This window comes from Leiobunum rupestre, chromosome 6 (assembly GCF_980474605.1).
Source record: "Leiobunum rupestre chromosome 6, qqLeiRupe1.1.hap1, whole genome shotgun sequence".
In the NCBI taxonomy this organism is placed as follows: domain Eukaryota; kingdom Metazoa; phylum Arthropoda; class Arachnida; order Opiliones; family Sclerosomatidae; genus Leiobunum; species Leiobunum rupestre.
The window spans coordinates 65819357-65835512 of NC_143389.1; the positions used below are offsets into that span (position 1 = coordinate 65819357).

General features: G+C 36.7%; 1 protein-coding gene across 1 annotated transcript in view; it reads right to left on the reverse strand.

Annotated features, from left to right (window-relative positions):
• Nucleotides 1-84: 84 nt before the first annotated feature.
• The window catches only part of LOC149943195 (carbonic anhydrase 7-like), a 32577-nt gene continuing 16505 nt past the window's right edge, over nucleotides 85-16156 (reverse strand). The window contains exons 9-10 of the mRNA XM_090179577.1: nucleotides 1156-1265; nucleotides 85-171 (exon numbers count right to left, since the gene is read on the reverse strand). Coding sequence (XP_090035703.1) covers nucleotides 1161-1265 — 105 coding nt within the window. The 3' untranslated portion in view covers nucleotides 85-171; nucleotides 1156-1160. The remainder of the gene's footprint in view (nucleotides 172-1155; nucleotides 1266-16156) is intronic.

Sequence of the window (16156 nt, forward strand, 5' to 3'; positions counted from 1 at the left end):
TATTATTAGAATATTACCATTTTAAATTATACTATTGAATAGTGCATTTTATAGCTGGTGAAGAACATTTAGGGAAATGATTTGACTTTATAGAATATTTTGAATCGACGGCCCTTTTTACGTATTAAGCCCACGAATACAGATGGAGGTCTCTATCGAATCCAGAAACAACTATAATGAAGGAACACAAATTTAGTTTTAAGATCAGTCACCAGGGCACTGTTAAGCTAATGTTTCATAACAACACATTATTACTTCTGAAAAACGTGTAAATAGGCGTTCACAATAATTAGCTACTTTCTAACGTTTTTGACCCTAATTCGGATAGCCGATATTAAGTATGAAGATGAGCAAGTTGGGGCCATCATCTTTTTAATGGACTTAATTATATTGTTCAGATACGATCGACCATGGATCAAGAATCTAATTATCGGGAAATCACGACAAAGATTAGTTTGGTTTTTCTGCAGTTGCAATGTATTGCTTGAACAGAATTCTTAAAGCGCTGTTTGATTTGACTCTTAAGTGGATAACGTAGAGCAGCAACCGTTCCAATTTTGGCCTAGCCAAAAAAATCGGGAACAATAAGTTTCCTTAAAATTCTCTGTCAATGGACCAAAGGACTCTCCATTCGAGATTAATCAGTCAGAATGCGTATTTTTTACGGTTAAAACCAACTTTATTCATTGAACAGGGTGACCAGGGAAATTACACGGAACATTTTTAGAAAAAATAGGAAATTTGAACGCGAGTTATAAGAACATTTTAGATACAAAATGCATAAAATAAAGGAAAATATAGGAAACTCCATAGGCAAAATAGAGGAAAATTTAAAAATAGGTCAAATAAAGTAAAATATAGGATACATATGGGTATACGACAACGAAAGGTTTTTGGGTTGAACTACACGGAAAAACAAAAGTTATTATTCTTGTGTATAATGACAACTATAAAATAAATAAAATTTAAAATCAAAATAAGTACAACCAGTAAAATTAATGAAAACTGGTGAAATTAGAGGATAATATAGGAAATAAGGTAAAATTGAAGGAATTTATAGGAAGGGATTGACAATATAGGAAAAAATAGGAAATATAGGAAGTCTGGTCACCCTGATTGAATAGAAAAAGCAATCAACATGGTTTTTAAATCCACCTCGTCTATCGAACAAATCCAATGACTCTTCCGTTTAGAGGTTGTAGTGGACGAACGTTGTTCGCTATTGGCTTTCCACATTGGTCCAGTAGAAGACGAAACTGTTTCAACTGTCAATAATTAAACGAGAAAGCGATGAGAACGCAAATTAATGTCAGAAAGAACTGGACTTACAATATTCTAGGGCTGTGCGAGTACTCGAACATCATCAATTACTCGGCATTTTTTGAGGTCGAGTACTCTAATCCGATCTCGAATAAGTAATTGGAAAATACTCGTCGATTATCGAGTACCACAAAATTGCATAGTCGGGTACCCGATTACTCGAATAAGCTGCTCCATGTTCAAAGAGGGATTTTTGCTACTTTTTTCCGTAGCAATAATAACAAATTCTTTGAATGACATTGGGGATGGATCACGGTTTTTAATACGTAGTGGGCCTGGCCAGTTTTCCTCCAAACAATATTATTAAGTTTTGGTTAGGAGTTTCACTTTGATGTCTCTTCACGAGTTCGGATGTCAGGAGCAGGGTTTCAATTGCTATGCTAATTTTAAATGCTATGCTTATACTTTGCTTTTGCTATGACAAAGGTTTAGACTAAAATGCTCAACTGTTCTATGCTGTTAGAAATATAATGCTTAACTATACTATGCTTGTATAAAGTAAAACATTCAAAATGCTTTGCTATGCTATGCTGTAAAAGAAAAATTACAGTAAAAGACTAAACTGCGCTTTGCTACAAAAAAGGGCATACGGAATATGCTAAACTGCGCTTTGCTATTAAATTTGAATATGCTAAACTGAGCTATACCGTTAAAGAAATAAAAAACTGAAGTGCTATTCTGTGCTAGGCTCTTAAAACTAGTAGGTTAGAAATACTAAACTATGCTTCACTCGTAGAAAATTGAACGCCCTCTATGTTAATTTCGCTATGCTATTTAGAATTGAGTGCTTTATAATGCTGAACTTTGCTATCAATTGCTATTAGAAACGTGGAGCTTTAGCATTTAAATTTTGATTTTGAAAGGCGTTGTCACGCAGACGACCATTAACGGTTGCCAGGGCCGTGCAGAGGGAGGGGGCAAAATCTCCGGAGCGGGGGTTAAATAGTTCCCACCAACAGGCTTAATAGGGGACTGCTACGGCCGGGGTCCGCGGCTGAGTACTTTCCCATCGACCCCTTCCCCATTTTTGATCTTTCAGTCAGAAGAGACCGAGTTTACGTAATGTTGCTGTTCCATGACCTATACTTCTTACAACTGGTTACCTAGCATTAGAAATAAATAGCGGCCAGTGCCGTCTTAAGGCATGGGCATTGGGGGCGTATGCCAAAAATTTTGATTTATAGACAACAGTAACGAGATTTAACATTGTTTTCCGTAACAATTAAATTTCCTTTAGTAACTATATTTATGATGATTAAAAAATGCATCGGAAAAATCGTAATTCCCAATATTTAAGTGTATTTAAACATAGATAACCACACTGTAAATATATTGAGCCAAATTGGCCCCTTAAAGATGCATCTTATTTAGCACCCTATGATGCACCGGGCTCGAATAGGGGCCCTATGATGTTCAGGATTCGGTGTTGTCCATGGCCCGTAAGGGGAACGCTCTGGTCTCAGTGGTCCGTATGTTGGGCGGATGATGACCAGGGCCGTAAAAAGGCCAAAATATGTTCAGGTCCTAGGTCCGATGATATCCGAGACCCTTAAAAAGGCCGGATGACTTTGTTTTGACCAGTAAATAAGCTATATTTATTTATTTCACCCTCATTCTTAAACTTGTTTGTTCAAAGCAACCTCTGATCCAGATGGACACCTTTTTTTCCGGGAAAAGGTGAATTAATGCACTTTTTTCAATGTTTTCATTTACAGTGTATCTAAAAATTGGCGTTTTGTATGTTCTTACCTAAATTTCCTTCCCTTCCCTCCACTTTTGTCTAAAGTATGGTCCCACCCAAAATTTGTCTCTCGAATCGCGCCCTAAAAAGGGCCTACGCTTAGTTTTTGTCCGAAGCCCCAAAACCCTTAAGACGCCTCTGCCCCCTACCTCATAGCGTTTTCTCGTTCGTAGTTTTATCACCATTCTCTTAAGCCTAGAGGGAAACGACGGAACAGACGTCTTCATGACGTAAGAGAGGTAACTATCTTCCTTTCATAGCAGTATACAAATCCCCCCCCCCACTAATATGGGGTGACAGATATTTCAACGCAACTCATTATCTGTAGCGAAGCGCCATCTATAATTACGTGGTGTAATTTAATAGCAGATAAACGGTCGATACGAAGTACATGTATGCAAGTGCGATACCATTACCATAGGTTAACGCTTTTACCGCACATTCTTCGAACCTTTAAGCATTTTTGGTTTTATGTGATTAACTCAGAATACTATGGAATAATAATAACAATAATAATCATATTTATTTCGACAAGTAGTTGACCACAGAATGGGACGTCAACAGCCCAGCAAAACTTTAAGTTCACTCGCGTTGTTACTCGGACCTAATATACAATCATAAACCATTTTCTTGTTGGTGACTTTTCCTTGAAATTATTATATATATTTTTCACTTTTCGGCGGTAAATAAAGTAGAAATTGAAAATCATAATAAAAATGGAAAACTATGATATTATAGGAAAATAGGTCGACTTTGCCCTCCACTCCACTTTAATAACTCATTGAATAATAAAAATTAAACATTAAACATTAAACATATTTAAATTTATACTAACACGTTGAGAATGTAACTAACGAGCCCTTGTTATCAGGTTTGAATATTGTTATTATAGGGGGTGCGATGATTTAGGGTGTAAAACAAATAAGTGGACCTCACCTGACCAAAGGTCGGCACGCTCCTATCGCTACTGGTTAGTCTTATAAGCTAGTTATCTCAAAGTTGAATAACAGAAATAACAAAAACAATGTTATATATCACATTTGGAAATTTATTTTCTTCACCAAAATAAAAAAAAAATAATAAAATGATATATTTTAAACACTTAATTTGTTTATATTTCATCTGAATCTTCAGACCTCTCTTGAAATAGTACTGCAATAGCTTAGTCTATAAAACCACTGTTTAATTTTACTAGAAGTATGTCTTCTAGTAAATCCGCTTTAAGTCGTCCTCTTAAGTCTGACAACACTAGCTTGAGAGCGGAAAAAGCCCTTTCTACAGTGACTCGCGTAGGGGGTATTGCAAAAACAATTTCAAATAGTGTGAATATTTCCGGGTGACTTTCTTTACGATCTTGCCAGTATTTGATAACATCGCTTTTACTACTTACACTTTCTAGTTTTAAGTTATCGATTTGAAACATAACATCAAATTTTCTCCTTTTGTTCGTTGATCGAAATTTAGACAAGTAAATGTCTAAAATGTCGTCGTCCGTAGTTTCATTGTTTCGTGGATCTGAAATACTAGGTGTTGCTGAGTGCGGTTCGATTTCGTCTGGGTTCATTTTCCGAATTTGTTTCCATAACTGTTTTAAGTATTCCTTCGCGATTTGTCTTTGAGTTGGCTTTAGAGAAGACTGAAATCTGGGATCCAAATATAGGCACGCGTAAAAACCATCGTTGCTCAAGAGAGTTGGTTCACGTTTATCAAACGAATCGAGGAGGGACGAACCGATTAGAAAAACCCAGTCAAAATCTTGATTAACACTGGTACATTGTAGTCGATCATCCACAATTCTTTTCACTAGCAACTTGCATTTTAACCACGCAGCGTAGAAGTCTCCATAATTTAACTGTTCTTCTTGAAATTTCAAAATTATGTCTTGCAGGGGCTTAAAAACAGAACAGTAACTCTCGATGAAGGACCAAAAGTCATTTGTGATATCGAAATCTTCAGCGCTTGATTTTGTGGTAATAGAGTGTAAGCCACTCAAAATTATTTTGGCTTGACATAAATCTGACATCATCAAATATGTTGAACCCCATCTAGTGGCGCAATCTAATGTTGGCAAACGAAGGGAATTGGCTACAAAGAGTGGTTTATAGCCACTGGAGTTAGAACGCAAAAACTTCACAATATTGCGACTTTGAAATAATAATGATTTAACTTCTTTTACTTTAGTTACATCACACGCGCACAACTGGGCTGTGTGGGCGGCACAGCGACAAGGTTGAAGCAGTCCTAATTTCAAATTCGTTCCAGGACAACTCTCGACGAATTCTTGAATATTTCGCAAGTACTCGTCGTTATTTTCCTCTCCCTGAAAGTCGTTAGCGCTCACAAGTCCCATAGATAATAATTTTGACGTCTTTAACATGTTTGCTCCATTATCCGAGGTGATAGATATTACTTGATCCAAGTTAATTTCGTAGATATTTAGAGTCTCAATAATCTGATCAGCTAATTTAACGGAAGTACTGGATCCCTCACCCTTTAGCTCGACCATAGATAGCATGCGCGATGACACTTTACCATTATCCATGAACTGAACGCTGACACCGACGACACTACGGGATAATCGAGACGCCGAGTCTATTTTCAAGGATATTAAACGACGTTTTACTTCACTTGAAATACTTTTCCGAATTTTTGCCGCAGTCTCTTTAATGGCCGAAGCAATATTTTGAGAATTAATTCGAAATTTAGTACTTGAATCATTATCCGATAAAGAGTCACAATAGGGATTTGTAAGCGCTCGAAAATTTGGTTCGTTCATCAAACTTATAGGGAAATGATTTTCAGTGACCAATCCAATACATGCTCTTATCAATGTAGCTTTGTCCATTTCAACTTTTAATTTCTTCTTTGATCGTTTTTGTTTGGAATTATTTTTACTTACTAAGGAAATTATTGGTGGGCTGTTCGTGGCGAGACTGGAGTTTGAGATGTTGTGAGCTTTCTGAAGATGTTGTTTCAAGTTATTGGACCGTTTCGAGTCGTACTTTGACTCGCATAAGTTACACGTTGCCTTATTAGTTTTAGAATCGATGACGTAATGAGCCCACACTGGATTATCTGGCCCCCGTTTCGATGCCATTTTTCCAATTGAAACCTCAAAAACCTGCAACTAACTAGCCTAAACGGCTGACTAGCTGTGTTAGAACGCGTGTATTCTACAAACACAGAAATACTAGATTACGTAATCAACTTAAAATGTTTGTTTTTGTAATCCAGCGAATATAGAAATTTATTTGATTATCTAAAATGTCTAATAATTACCAAAAAAACAAACGCAATCCTGGATTTATGTAAGGGTATTACCAGAAGTCTATAATAACCACTTTTGGGGGGAAGTATGAAACTTGCAATACCCGCCATGTAAAAAATCGCGAACAACAGAGTTTCGTCATAAAAGATAAAATCAGCTTTCAAGATAGGATTGCAAAAATAACGAAGCCTAAAAGCAATGCCTTCGGCAGGTGGCGACATCTTTCGTTGCGTGTTTTGAATACATAAAAGAAAATGTGTAATTCTGGAAAAATAAAACTTTTAAACATAATAAAACATATAAAATTATAATCATGATAATGTTTTTACCACAAAAACACACTTTGAAAAAATTCTACCTGGTCCGGGAGAGATAAGTGAGTGTGTCTACCGATAAGGGGGCCCCTGCGGGCGGGGGAAACGGGGGTGAAACGGGCCCCTGGGGGGTAAGCATTCGCCCCCATTCCCCCCATTTTGCGTACATTTTCGGCGGGTCAAAAGGTTAGGTCAATAGGTTAGATGATTTACGATGTTACCCTGGGTCAATAGGTTATATGCCCCTATGGTGCTGTGGACACGATGCAAACAGCCGTTAAATAGGGGAAATAGGGGTGAAACAGGCCCCTGTAGGGGCCCCATTTTGCGTACATTTTCGGCAGGTCAAAAGGTTAGCTGATTTACGAGGTTGATTTACGATGTTACCCTGGGTCAATAGGTTATCTGCCCCTATGGTGGTGACACGATGTTATGCAAACAGCCGATCCGTCATAGTTAATAGCTGGCGTGGTAACCCATTTTAGGTCAAAAGGTTAGCTGATTTACGAGGTTGATTTACGATGTTATAACCCATAAAACCCAGGTGTTAACCCATTTTAGGTCAATAGGTTATCTGCCCCTATGGTGGTGACACGATGTTATGCAAACAGCCTACCCGTCATAGTGAATGTCAGGCCTAGGGCACAATTCGAGTTGGTTTTCGCCGACAAACACTTTCGGGCCCCTAAGGGTACCGTAAAATAGCGGGCGGTCATCGGTAAAAGTGTTTTGGAAAAAAAAGAGAAGAGTGTATACAAATTATAAGGTTTTATTTATACATTCAAAGTTACAGTTAAGCGGATGAAAACGCTTAAAGATAAAACAATTTATTTTTAATAAATTTATGGTTTGTAGATACCATAGTAAACAAATTGTAAAAGTTAAATACACAAAACATATTTTGGTTGGCCACTGTTTCTTTAAAATCTTCAATAATTTTAAATGCTGTTACGTAATTGGACGCATAGCGGACAACGGTATCATACCTTTAATGTTCATCCGATAGAAATAAATTGTTGGGTGCACATGGTTCTTTATACAATATTTCGTAAATTTTACGATAATTATCGGTTATAACGTAACCCATTAATTCAAAGAGTTTTTGGTTCGTTTAAGGAGTTGAATGTGCGAATTAATGAAATATTTGAGTTTGTCCAATTCTCGAGTTTCCGGCGCTTTGATTACGACCGACGCTTCGGATATCGTACTTTGCAAGGTTAATTCTTTTTGGTCAGACATGGCGGCGGTCACTAGCGCGTCTGATAACGGGAACGGTGATCGAAAAGGCAGCCTTTGGGGATCATTTATTTGTTCCCAGTGCCCGTATAAATCGTCCCAGGCGCGCGAAGACATTTCAAAAGCCTGGTGTGTGATTTTATTGCATAGAGCTACAGATATATCGAGCTCAGACGTAAAACCCGTAGTAACGAAAAGCTCGGATGAAAGTGAATACCGAGGGTTAATGTTACGCTGAGTCGGATCAAATTTAGACATTTTAGTAGGCCCAGGAACGTTATCTACACAGCTTCGTTTAGACATGATGCTCGAGAAACGGTTTGTAGTGTAATGCCGATGGATGACGGGGGTGAATGCCTTATATATAGACCCCCCATTTGCGTTCATTTTCGGTAGGTCAATAGGGTCATATGATTTATCGATAGTTGGAGGATCTCCCCTTTAGCGTCCCTATTCGGTAGGGATGGTGGAATCATCTGACATGATGTTATGCAAACAGCCAGTAGCTATAAACCCTAGTAATGGGCCTATTTACCCATAGGTCAATAGGTCCATCATTATATCTCAACCACTTGTCAAAAACCTATCTGTCTTAGGGAATGTCCCCCATATGGCATCTGTCAAACACTTTTCTCCACGTGCGAGTGGTGTTATGTAATAAATCCAAATAGTTCAATGGGTCGAGCCTTTTGTGTTTTCGCCGACAAACACTTTCCCCATGTAACATTATTTTCAAACACTTTCACGATGCGTAAAGCTATCCGTCTTACGGAATATCGGCCCTAAGGGGTAAAGGGTAGCTAGAGAATGACCCTTAGCCCCAGCGCGTAAAACAGACACAGCGGTTGTCCCCTCTCGCTAACTAAAAGTGTCGTTTTGGTAAAAAAGAGCCGAGTGTATTATAAAAACGGTTTATTTTTCTACGAAATTCTATGATTTGTAGAGACCATGGCGAATAAATTGAAAAAGTGGCCCCCAACTTTTTACATCAGGTGTGGATTCTTAACGCTAAAATGGTTATAACAAACGAGTGTTCCCACCAAAAATGTTTTTTTGCGCGTAGAATTTTATGGAGGCCCATAAACTAGTAGCGGGAATAGAACCTCTTAACTATTTCAGTTTAAACTACGAGGGATTCTAATAGATTTTTGTTTTTACATCCCAAATGGGGGGGGGGGTCCTTTGGCGTATAAAAACCCAGGGATTTGGTCCCTAAGATATCACAACTCTGTTCTTTTTTTGTATCCAACCAAGTCCACTAGAAATCCATCTCCGCTGTTCTCGGATGAGGACGTACCCCTGTAAGTTTTTATCAATTTTTATATTTTTAGCCTGGTGATCTATTCCAAAATTAAATGGTAACCCTGTATGCGTACCAATTTCAATATGCAAGATACTCGAGAATGGTAAAATAGTCTATATTTAAAGTTAAAATGCGAAAACTACATTTGTAGTGTTCAATTTAAAAGAAAATTACTTCAGCTTTTAAATAAGATTTTTTTTGTATCTACCCTATATCATTTACATATTATTTTTTTTTCTAATTTAACAATCACTTTAAAAACTTAGCACGTCTGAATAGCTGTGTAGAGTACTATTAACAGATATAAATATTTCTGGGTTCAGTTAATGTGATGATTCGAGCGAAAAATTTGCATATGTTAAAGTTATTGGATTGAAGGAAACTTCAGTGTTTTCAGAGTGATAATTAAGGGAAGTTGCCTTACAATATAGTTGAAAATTATCTTTTTAAGTCTGTGTCCACCCATTGATTATGTTAGGAAGTGAAAAAATTTTATTTAGCAAGCTTTTCTTAAATTTCGGTATCCACCCTGTATCATTTAAAAGCTCAACCATTGTTTTTATCAAGTTAATTTTAAACATATCTTAAAACAAGCTTCCCTAAGTCTGACTAGCTTTGTAGGGTAATAATAAAATAGCTAAATATTTTTTGGGTTTAATAATTGTGCTTCTTAGTGAAAATTTGGCATATATTACAGTATTAGGTTGGCTAATTAATTTTTTTTCATCTGCTACCATACTCAATGGGTGAACATAGAATAACAAAGGTAATTTTCCACTATATTTAAAGCCAACTTCCCTTACATTTCACTATGAAAACACTGAAGCTTCTTTCAATGCGATAGCTTAATTACAGGCAATTTTTTCCCCAGAATTACAATAATTGAATCGAAAAATTATCCAACTCAGCTTATCAGACTTGGGCAAAGTGGTCTTTAAGTGAGGGTGTTAAATAATAAAATATACTTCAGCTTTTGAATTAAATTTACTGTTAATATAACGGTTAATCGAAGAACAGGACTATAACTGTTGCGTACAGCAACTATCTAGTAACTCTAACGGTAAAAGTTGGTACTGGAATTTACCTGTTAAAATTTAACAGGAATTTAACAGGAAGCTACAGTAATTTTTCACAGTGTAGCATATGAAAGTATTAATTTTCAAAAAGTGCATTTAAATTGAAGTGAGTCCTATTTTTGGATTCCCCTTGTTCCTCCTTCTTTCATCCCAGCATGTATCCCCTTTTATCATGGTTTCTCTCCAAAAATCTTAAATCAGTAGGTCTCGTTCCTATTTATCTCCCACCATCCCAAATTGTCAGCTTTATTATGTAATAACAAAGAACCAACTACCCTCCTCGACAAGGCCATCATTTATAAAATCTCCCGTGCTTGTGGTGATAATTACATTGGGCAATGCCGTAGCCCATTTCTTCAAAGGCGTAAAGAACCCCAAAAATATAAACAACCCGTACAATAATTCTCCCCTTAACGAACACCTTCGTGTTTTTGGTGCCATAATGCTAGGTGGGACTCAATAGATATACTGGGGGGGACGCGGTCTGGGGCGCGGATTTCTCGGGGGGACGCGGTTTGGGGGCGCGTCGCGGTTAATTTAAAAATCAAATGAAAACATAGATTTAAGTGTTTTGCGCGGTTAATTTGAATTTGAAACATGGATTTGAGTGTTTTGACGTCATAGAATATTCGTTGTTAAAGTAACGTAGAATGGAAATATTTTTAAACTTTATTTTAATATCATTGTAGTACTTAAATATGCTTGGCACTTGACCCTATATCACGAGTATTACTTAAAACGACTATACATCTAAACTCTACTTTTAACGCGGCAAAATACAATTCCGATATTCAAATATTTAAAAATACTTAGTGAAAAGAGACTTTAACCGTTTTTAAAATTCACAATATATTTATTTAAAAAATCGAACGTTTCGGAGGAACTGTTCCTCCTTCTTCATGGGATTTTTACAAGTCTGACAGTACGATGGTAAAACTTTGGGACGAAAAAATATTTATGCATACTTGTGAAATCTTTTCAAAAGGCAAAGTTATTGGATTGCATGAAACTTTAGTGTTTTCAGTTTGAAATTTAAGGGAAGTTACCGTTTTAAATAATCAATAATAATCAGCTAGGCTAATACCTAGTGATGGTTAAATAAAACCGTTTAAAGTCTCTTTTCATTTGGTTTTTCACAATGTGTTTCTCTTCACTTCTAAAAATACTTACTTAAGTTAGTTTGTATGAAATACTTACTAATACCCGAAAGATGGACTTTAGAGTGGATAAGATTTGTAAATATCATTTCGAAACTAATAATTTTCACGCTTTATTTAAGTCAAGCAATTACATTTTTAAAAATTAAAGAAGTTAAACAATACACCTATAGTCAAAAAGATATTATAAAAATGAAAAACTCTTTATTCAACTTTAATACGTTACGCTATTTAAGAAACGTAATTTTAGAAAACAGACATAACGTAAAAACAATGTGATGAAACAAAAATAATATTAAAACGACTTATATTTTCTTGCACACGATTTTTCGGTACCACACAGCGATTTTGTGAGATTTCACAACGGAGCAATTATTAGGGTCACGGTGAAAATGACAATGTTTAGGCGCACTTATACAAAGAATGGTAGATAATTTAGGACAGTCTAAATCCTCGACGTTCTTGACGTTAACTCCTATGAAATCCGATAAAACTTTGGCCTTTACTAAACCTTTACAAAAAAAAACGTGAACCCTTGTTCTTTTATATAATTTGCGATGGCTCCTAGGCTGTTGTAGTCTTCCCGTCCGTCGTCCCAACGGAGATCGCAAATGTTCCAATACAACCATCTACACTGCCATTTATCTTCTTCCGTAAGACTGGAATATGGATATGGTGGTTTAAAGGTCCAGACGTTATGCTTCTCCGTTTCCGCATCGTAAATAGCTAACTCTTTAATTATCATTTCTCCATTCTCACGGAAAAAGTTTGCCTCGATAAAACATGTCCTTTTCATTTCTAGAAATAAACTTGTTTTAAAAAAAACTTAGAACATGTAATTAAGACTTCGCACTGAAGCTTCCATCAGTCCAGTATTATCTTTTTAAGTCTGTGTTCACCCTATTGAATTTGTTAGGAAGTGAAATAATTTCATTTAGCAAGCTTTTTATTAAATTTTATTTTGAAATTTTGGTATCCATCCTGTATCATATATTTAAAAAGCTCAGGTTTTTTTTTTCCAAATTAATTTTAAACTTATCTTCAAACAAGCTTCCCTACAAATAACTGAACCAATAAATATTTATCTACGTTATTAGTACTCTACACAACTATTCTGACTTGCATAAGGTTTTTAAAGTGATGTTTAAATTAGAATTAAAAAAAAAATAATTTCAGGTTTTATATAACTGCTATAGGGGTTGATCCAAAAAAAAACGTAATTTTTTTAAATTGAACACCATCTCTTCTGAATACCTGTGTGGGTTAATTCTAAGGGGGGTTACATATTTTTTCGATTCAATAAATGTAATTCTGGGGTGGAACAAATTGCGTGTAATAAAGTTATCGCATTGAAAGAAGCTTCAGTGTTTTCATAGTGAAATGTAAGGAAAGTTGGCTTTAAATATAGTGGAAAATTATCTTTGTTATTCTATGTTCACCCGTTGAGAATGGTAGCAGGTGAAAAAAATAATTAGCCAACCTAATACTGTAATATATGCAAAATTTTCACTAAGAAGCACAATTATTAAACCCAAAAAATATTTAGCTATTTTATTATTACCCTACAAAGCTAGTCAGACTTAGGGAAGCTTGTTTTAAGATATGTTTAAAATTAACTTGATAAAAACAATGGTTGAGCTTTTAAATGATACATGGTGGATACCGAAATTTAAGAAAAGCTTGCTAAATAAAATTTTTTCACTTCCTAACATAATCTTAAAAAGATAATTTTCAACTATATTGTAAGGCAACTTCCCTTAATTATCACTCTGAAAACACTGAAGTTTCCTTCAATCCAATAACTTTAACATATGCAAATTTTTCGCTCGAATCATCACATTAACTGAACCCAGAAATATTTATATCTGTTAATAGTACTCTACACAGCTATTCAGACGTGCTAAGTTTTTAAAGTGATTGTTAAATTAGAATAAAAAAATAATATGTAAATGATATAGGGTAGATACAAAAAAAATCTTATTTAAAAGCTGAAGTAATTTTCTTTTAAATTGAACACTACAAATGTAGTTTTCGCATTTTAACTTTAAATATAGACTATTTTACCATTCTCGAGTATCTTGCATATTGAAATTGGTACGCATACAGGGTTACCATTTAATTTTGGAATAGATCACCAGGCTAAAAATATAAAAATTGATAAAAACTTACAGGGGTACGTCCTCATCCGAGATCAGCGGAGATGGATTTCTAGTGGACTTGGTTGGATACAAAAAAAGAACAGAGTTGTGATATCTTAGGGACCAAATCCCTGGGTTTTTATACGCCAAAGGACCCCCCCCCCATTTGGGATGTAAAAACAAAAATCTATTAGAATCCCTCGTAGTTTAAACTGAAATAGTTAAGAGGTTCTATTCCCGCTACTAGTTTATGGGCCTCCATAAAATTCTACGCGCAAAAAAACATTTTTGGTGGGAACACTCGTTTGTTATAACCATTTTAGCGTTAAGAATCCACACCTGATGTAAAAAGTTGGGGGCCACTTTTTCAATTTATTCGCCATGGTCTCTACAAATCATAGAATTTCGTAGAAAAATAAACCGTTTTTATAATACACTCGGCTCTTTTTTACCAAAACGACACTTTTAGTTAGCGAGAGGGGACACCCGCTGTGTCTGTTTTACGCGCTGGGGGTAAGGGTCATTCTCTAGCTACCCTTTACCCCTTAGGGCCGATATTCCGTAAGACGGATAGCTTTACGCATCGTGAAAGTGTTTGAAAATAATGTTACACGGGGAAAGTGTTTGTCGGCGAAAACACAAAAGGCTCGACCCATTGAACTATTTGGATTTATTACATAACACCACTCGCACGTGGAGAAAAGTGTTTGACAGATGCCATATGGGGGACATTCCCTAAGACAGATAGGTTTTTGACAAGTGGTTGAGATATAATGATGGACCTATTGACCTATGGGTAAATAGGCCCATTACTAGGGTTTATAGCTACTGGCTTTTTGCATAACATCATGTCAGATGATTCCACCATCCCTACCGAATAGGGACGCTAAAGGGGAGATCCTCCAACTATCGATAAATCATATGACCCTATTGACCTACCGAAAATGAACGCAAATGGGGGGTCTATATATAAGGCATTCACCCCCGTCATCCATCGGCATTACACTACAAACCGTTTCTCGAGCATCATGTCTAAACGAAGCTGTGTAGATAACGTTCCTGGGCCTACTAAAATTTCTAAATTTGATCCGACTCAGCGTAACATTAACCCTCGGTATTCACTTTCATCCGAGCTTTTCGTTACTACGGGTTTTACGTCTGAGCTCGATATATCTGTAGCTCTATGCAATAAAATCACACACCAGGCCTTTGAAATGTCTTCGCGCGCCTGGGACGATTTATACGGGCACTGGGAACAAATAAATGATCCCCAAAGGCTGCCTTTTCGATCACCGTTCCCGTTATCAGACGCGCTAGTGACCGCCGCCATGTCTGACCAAAAAGAATTAACCTTGCAAAGTACGATATCCGAAGCGTCGGTCGTAATCAAAGCGCCGGAAACTCGAGAATTGGACAGACTCAAATATTTCATTAATTCGCACATTCAACTCCTTAAAGTGAACCAAAAACTCTTTGAATTAATGGGTTACGTTATAACCGATAATTATCGTAAAATTTACGAAATATTGTATAAAGAACCATGTGCACCCAACAATTTATTTCTATCGGATGAACATGAAAGGTATGATACCGTTGTCCGCTATGCGTCCAATTACGTAACAGCATTTAAAATTATTGAAGATTTTAAAGAAACAGTGGCCAACCAAAATATGTTTTGTGTATTTAACTTTTACAATTTGTTTACTATGGTATCTACAAACCATAAATTTATTAAAAATAAATTGTTTTATCTTTAAGCGTTTTCATCCGCTTAACTGTAACTTTGAATGTATAAATAAAACCTTATAATTTGTATACACTCTTTTTTTTTTCCAAAACACTTTTACCGATGACCGCCCGCTATTTTACGGTATCCTTAGGGGCGCGAAAGTGTTTGTCGGCGAAAACCAACTCGAATTGTGCCCTAGGCCTGACATTCACTATGACGGGTAGGCTGTTTGCATAACATCGTGTCACCACCATAGGGGCAGATAACCTATTGACCTAAAATGGGTTAACACCTGGGTTTTATGGGTTATAACATCGTAAATCAACCTCGTAAATCAGCTAACCTTTTGACCTAAAATGGGTTACCACGCCAGCTATTAACTATGACGGATCGGCTGTTTGCATAACATCGTGTCACCACCATAGGGGCAAATAACCTATTGACCCAGGGTAACATCGTAAATCAACCTCGTAAATCAGCTAACCTTTTGACCTGCCGAAAATGTACGCAAAATGGGGCCCCTACAGGGGCCGGTTTCACCCCTATTTCCCCTATTTAACGGCTGTTTGCAACTTGTCCACAGCACCATAGGGGCATATAACCTATTGACCCAGGGTAACATCGTAAATCATCTAACCTATTGACCTAACCTTTTGACCCGCCGAAAATGTACGCAAAATGGGGGGAATGGGGGGGAATGCTTACCCCCACAGGGGCCCGTTTCACCCCCGTTTCCCCCGCCCGCAGGGGCCCCTTATCGGTAGGCACACTCACTTATCTCTTCCGGGGCGGGATTTAAACATAGAGGAACACACTCACATAGAATGGAAGTCCCTATGGAAGCGCATGAAACATTAATGCTAACAGGCCAGCT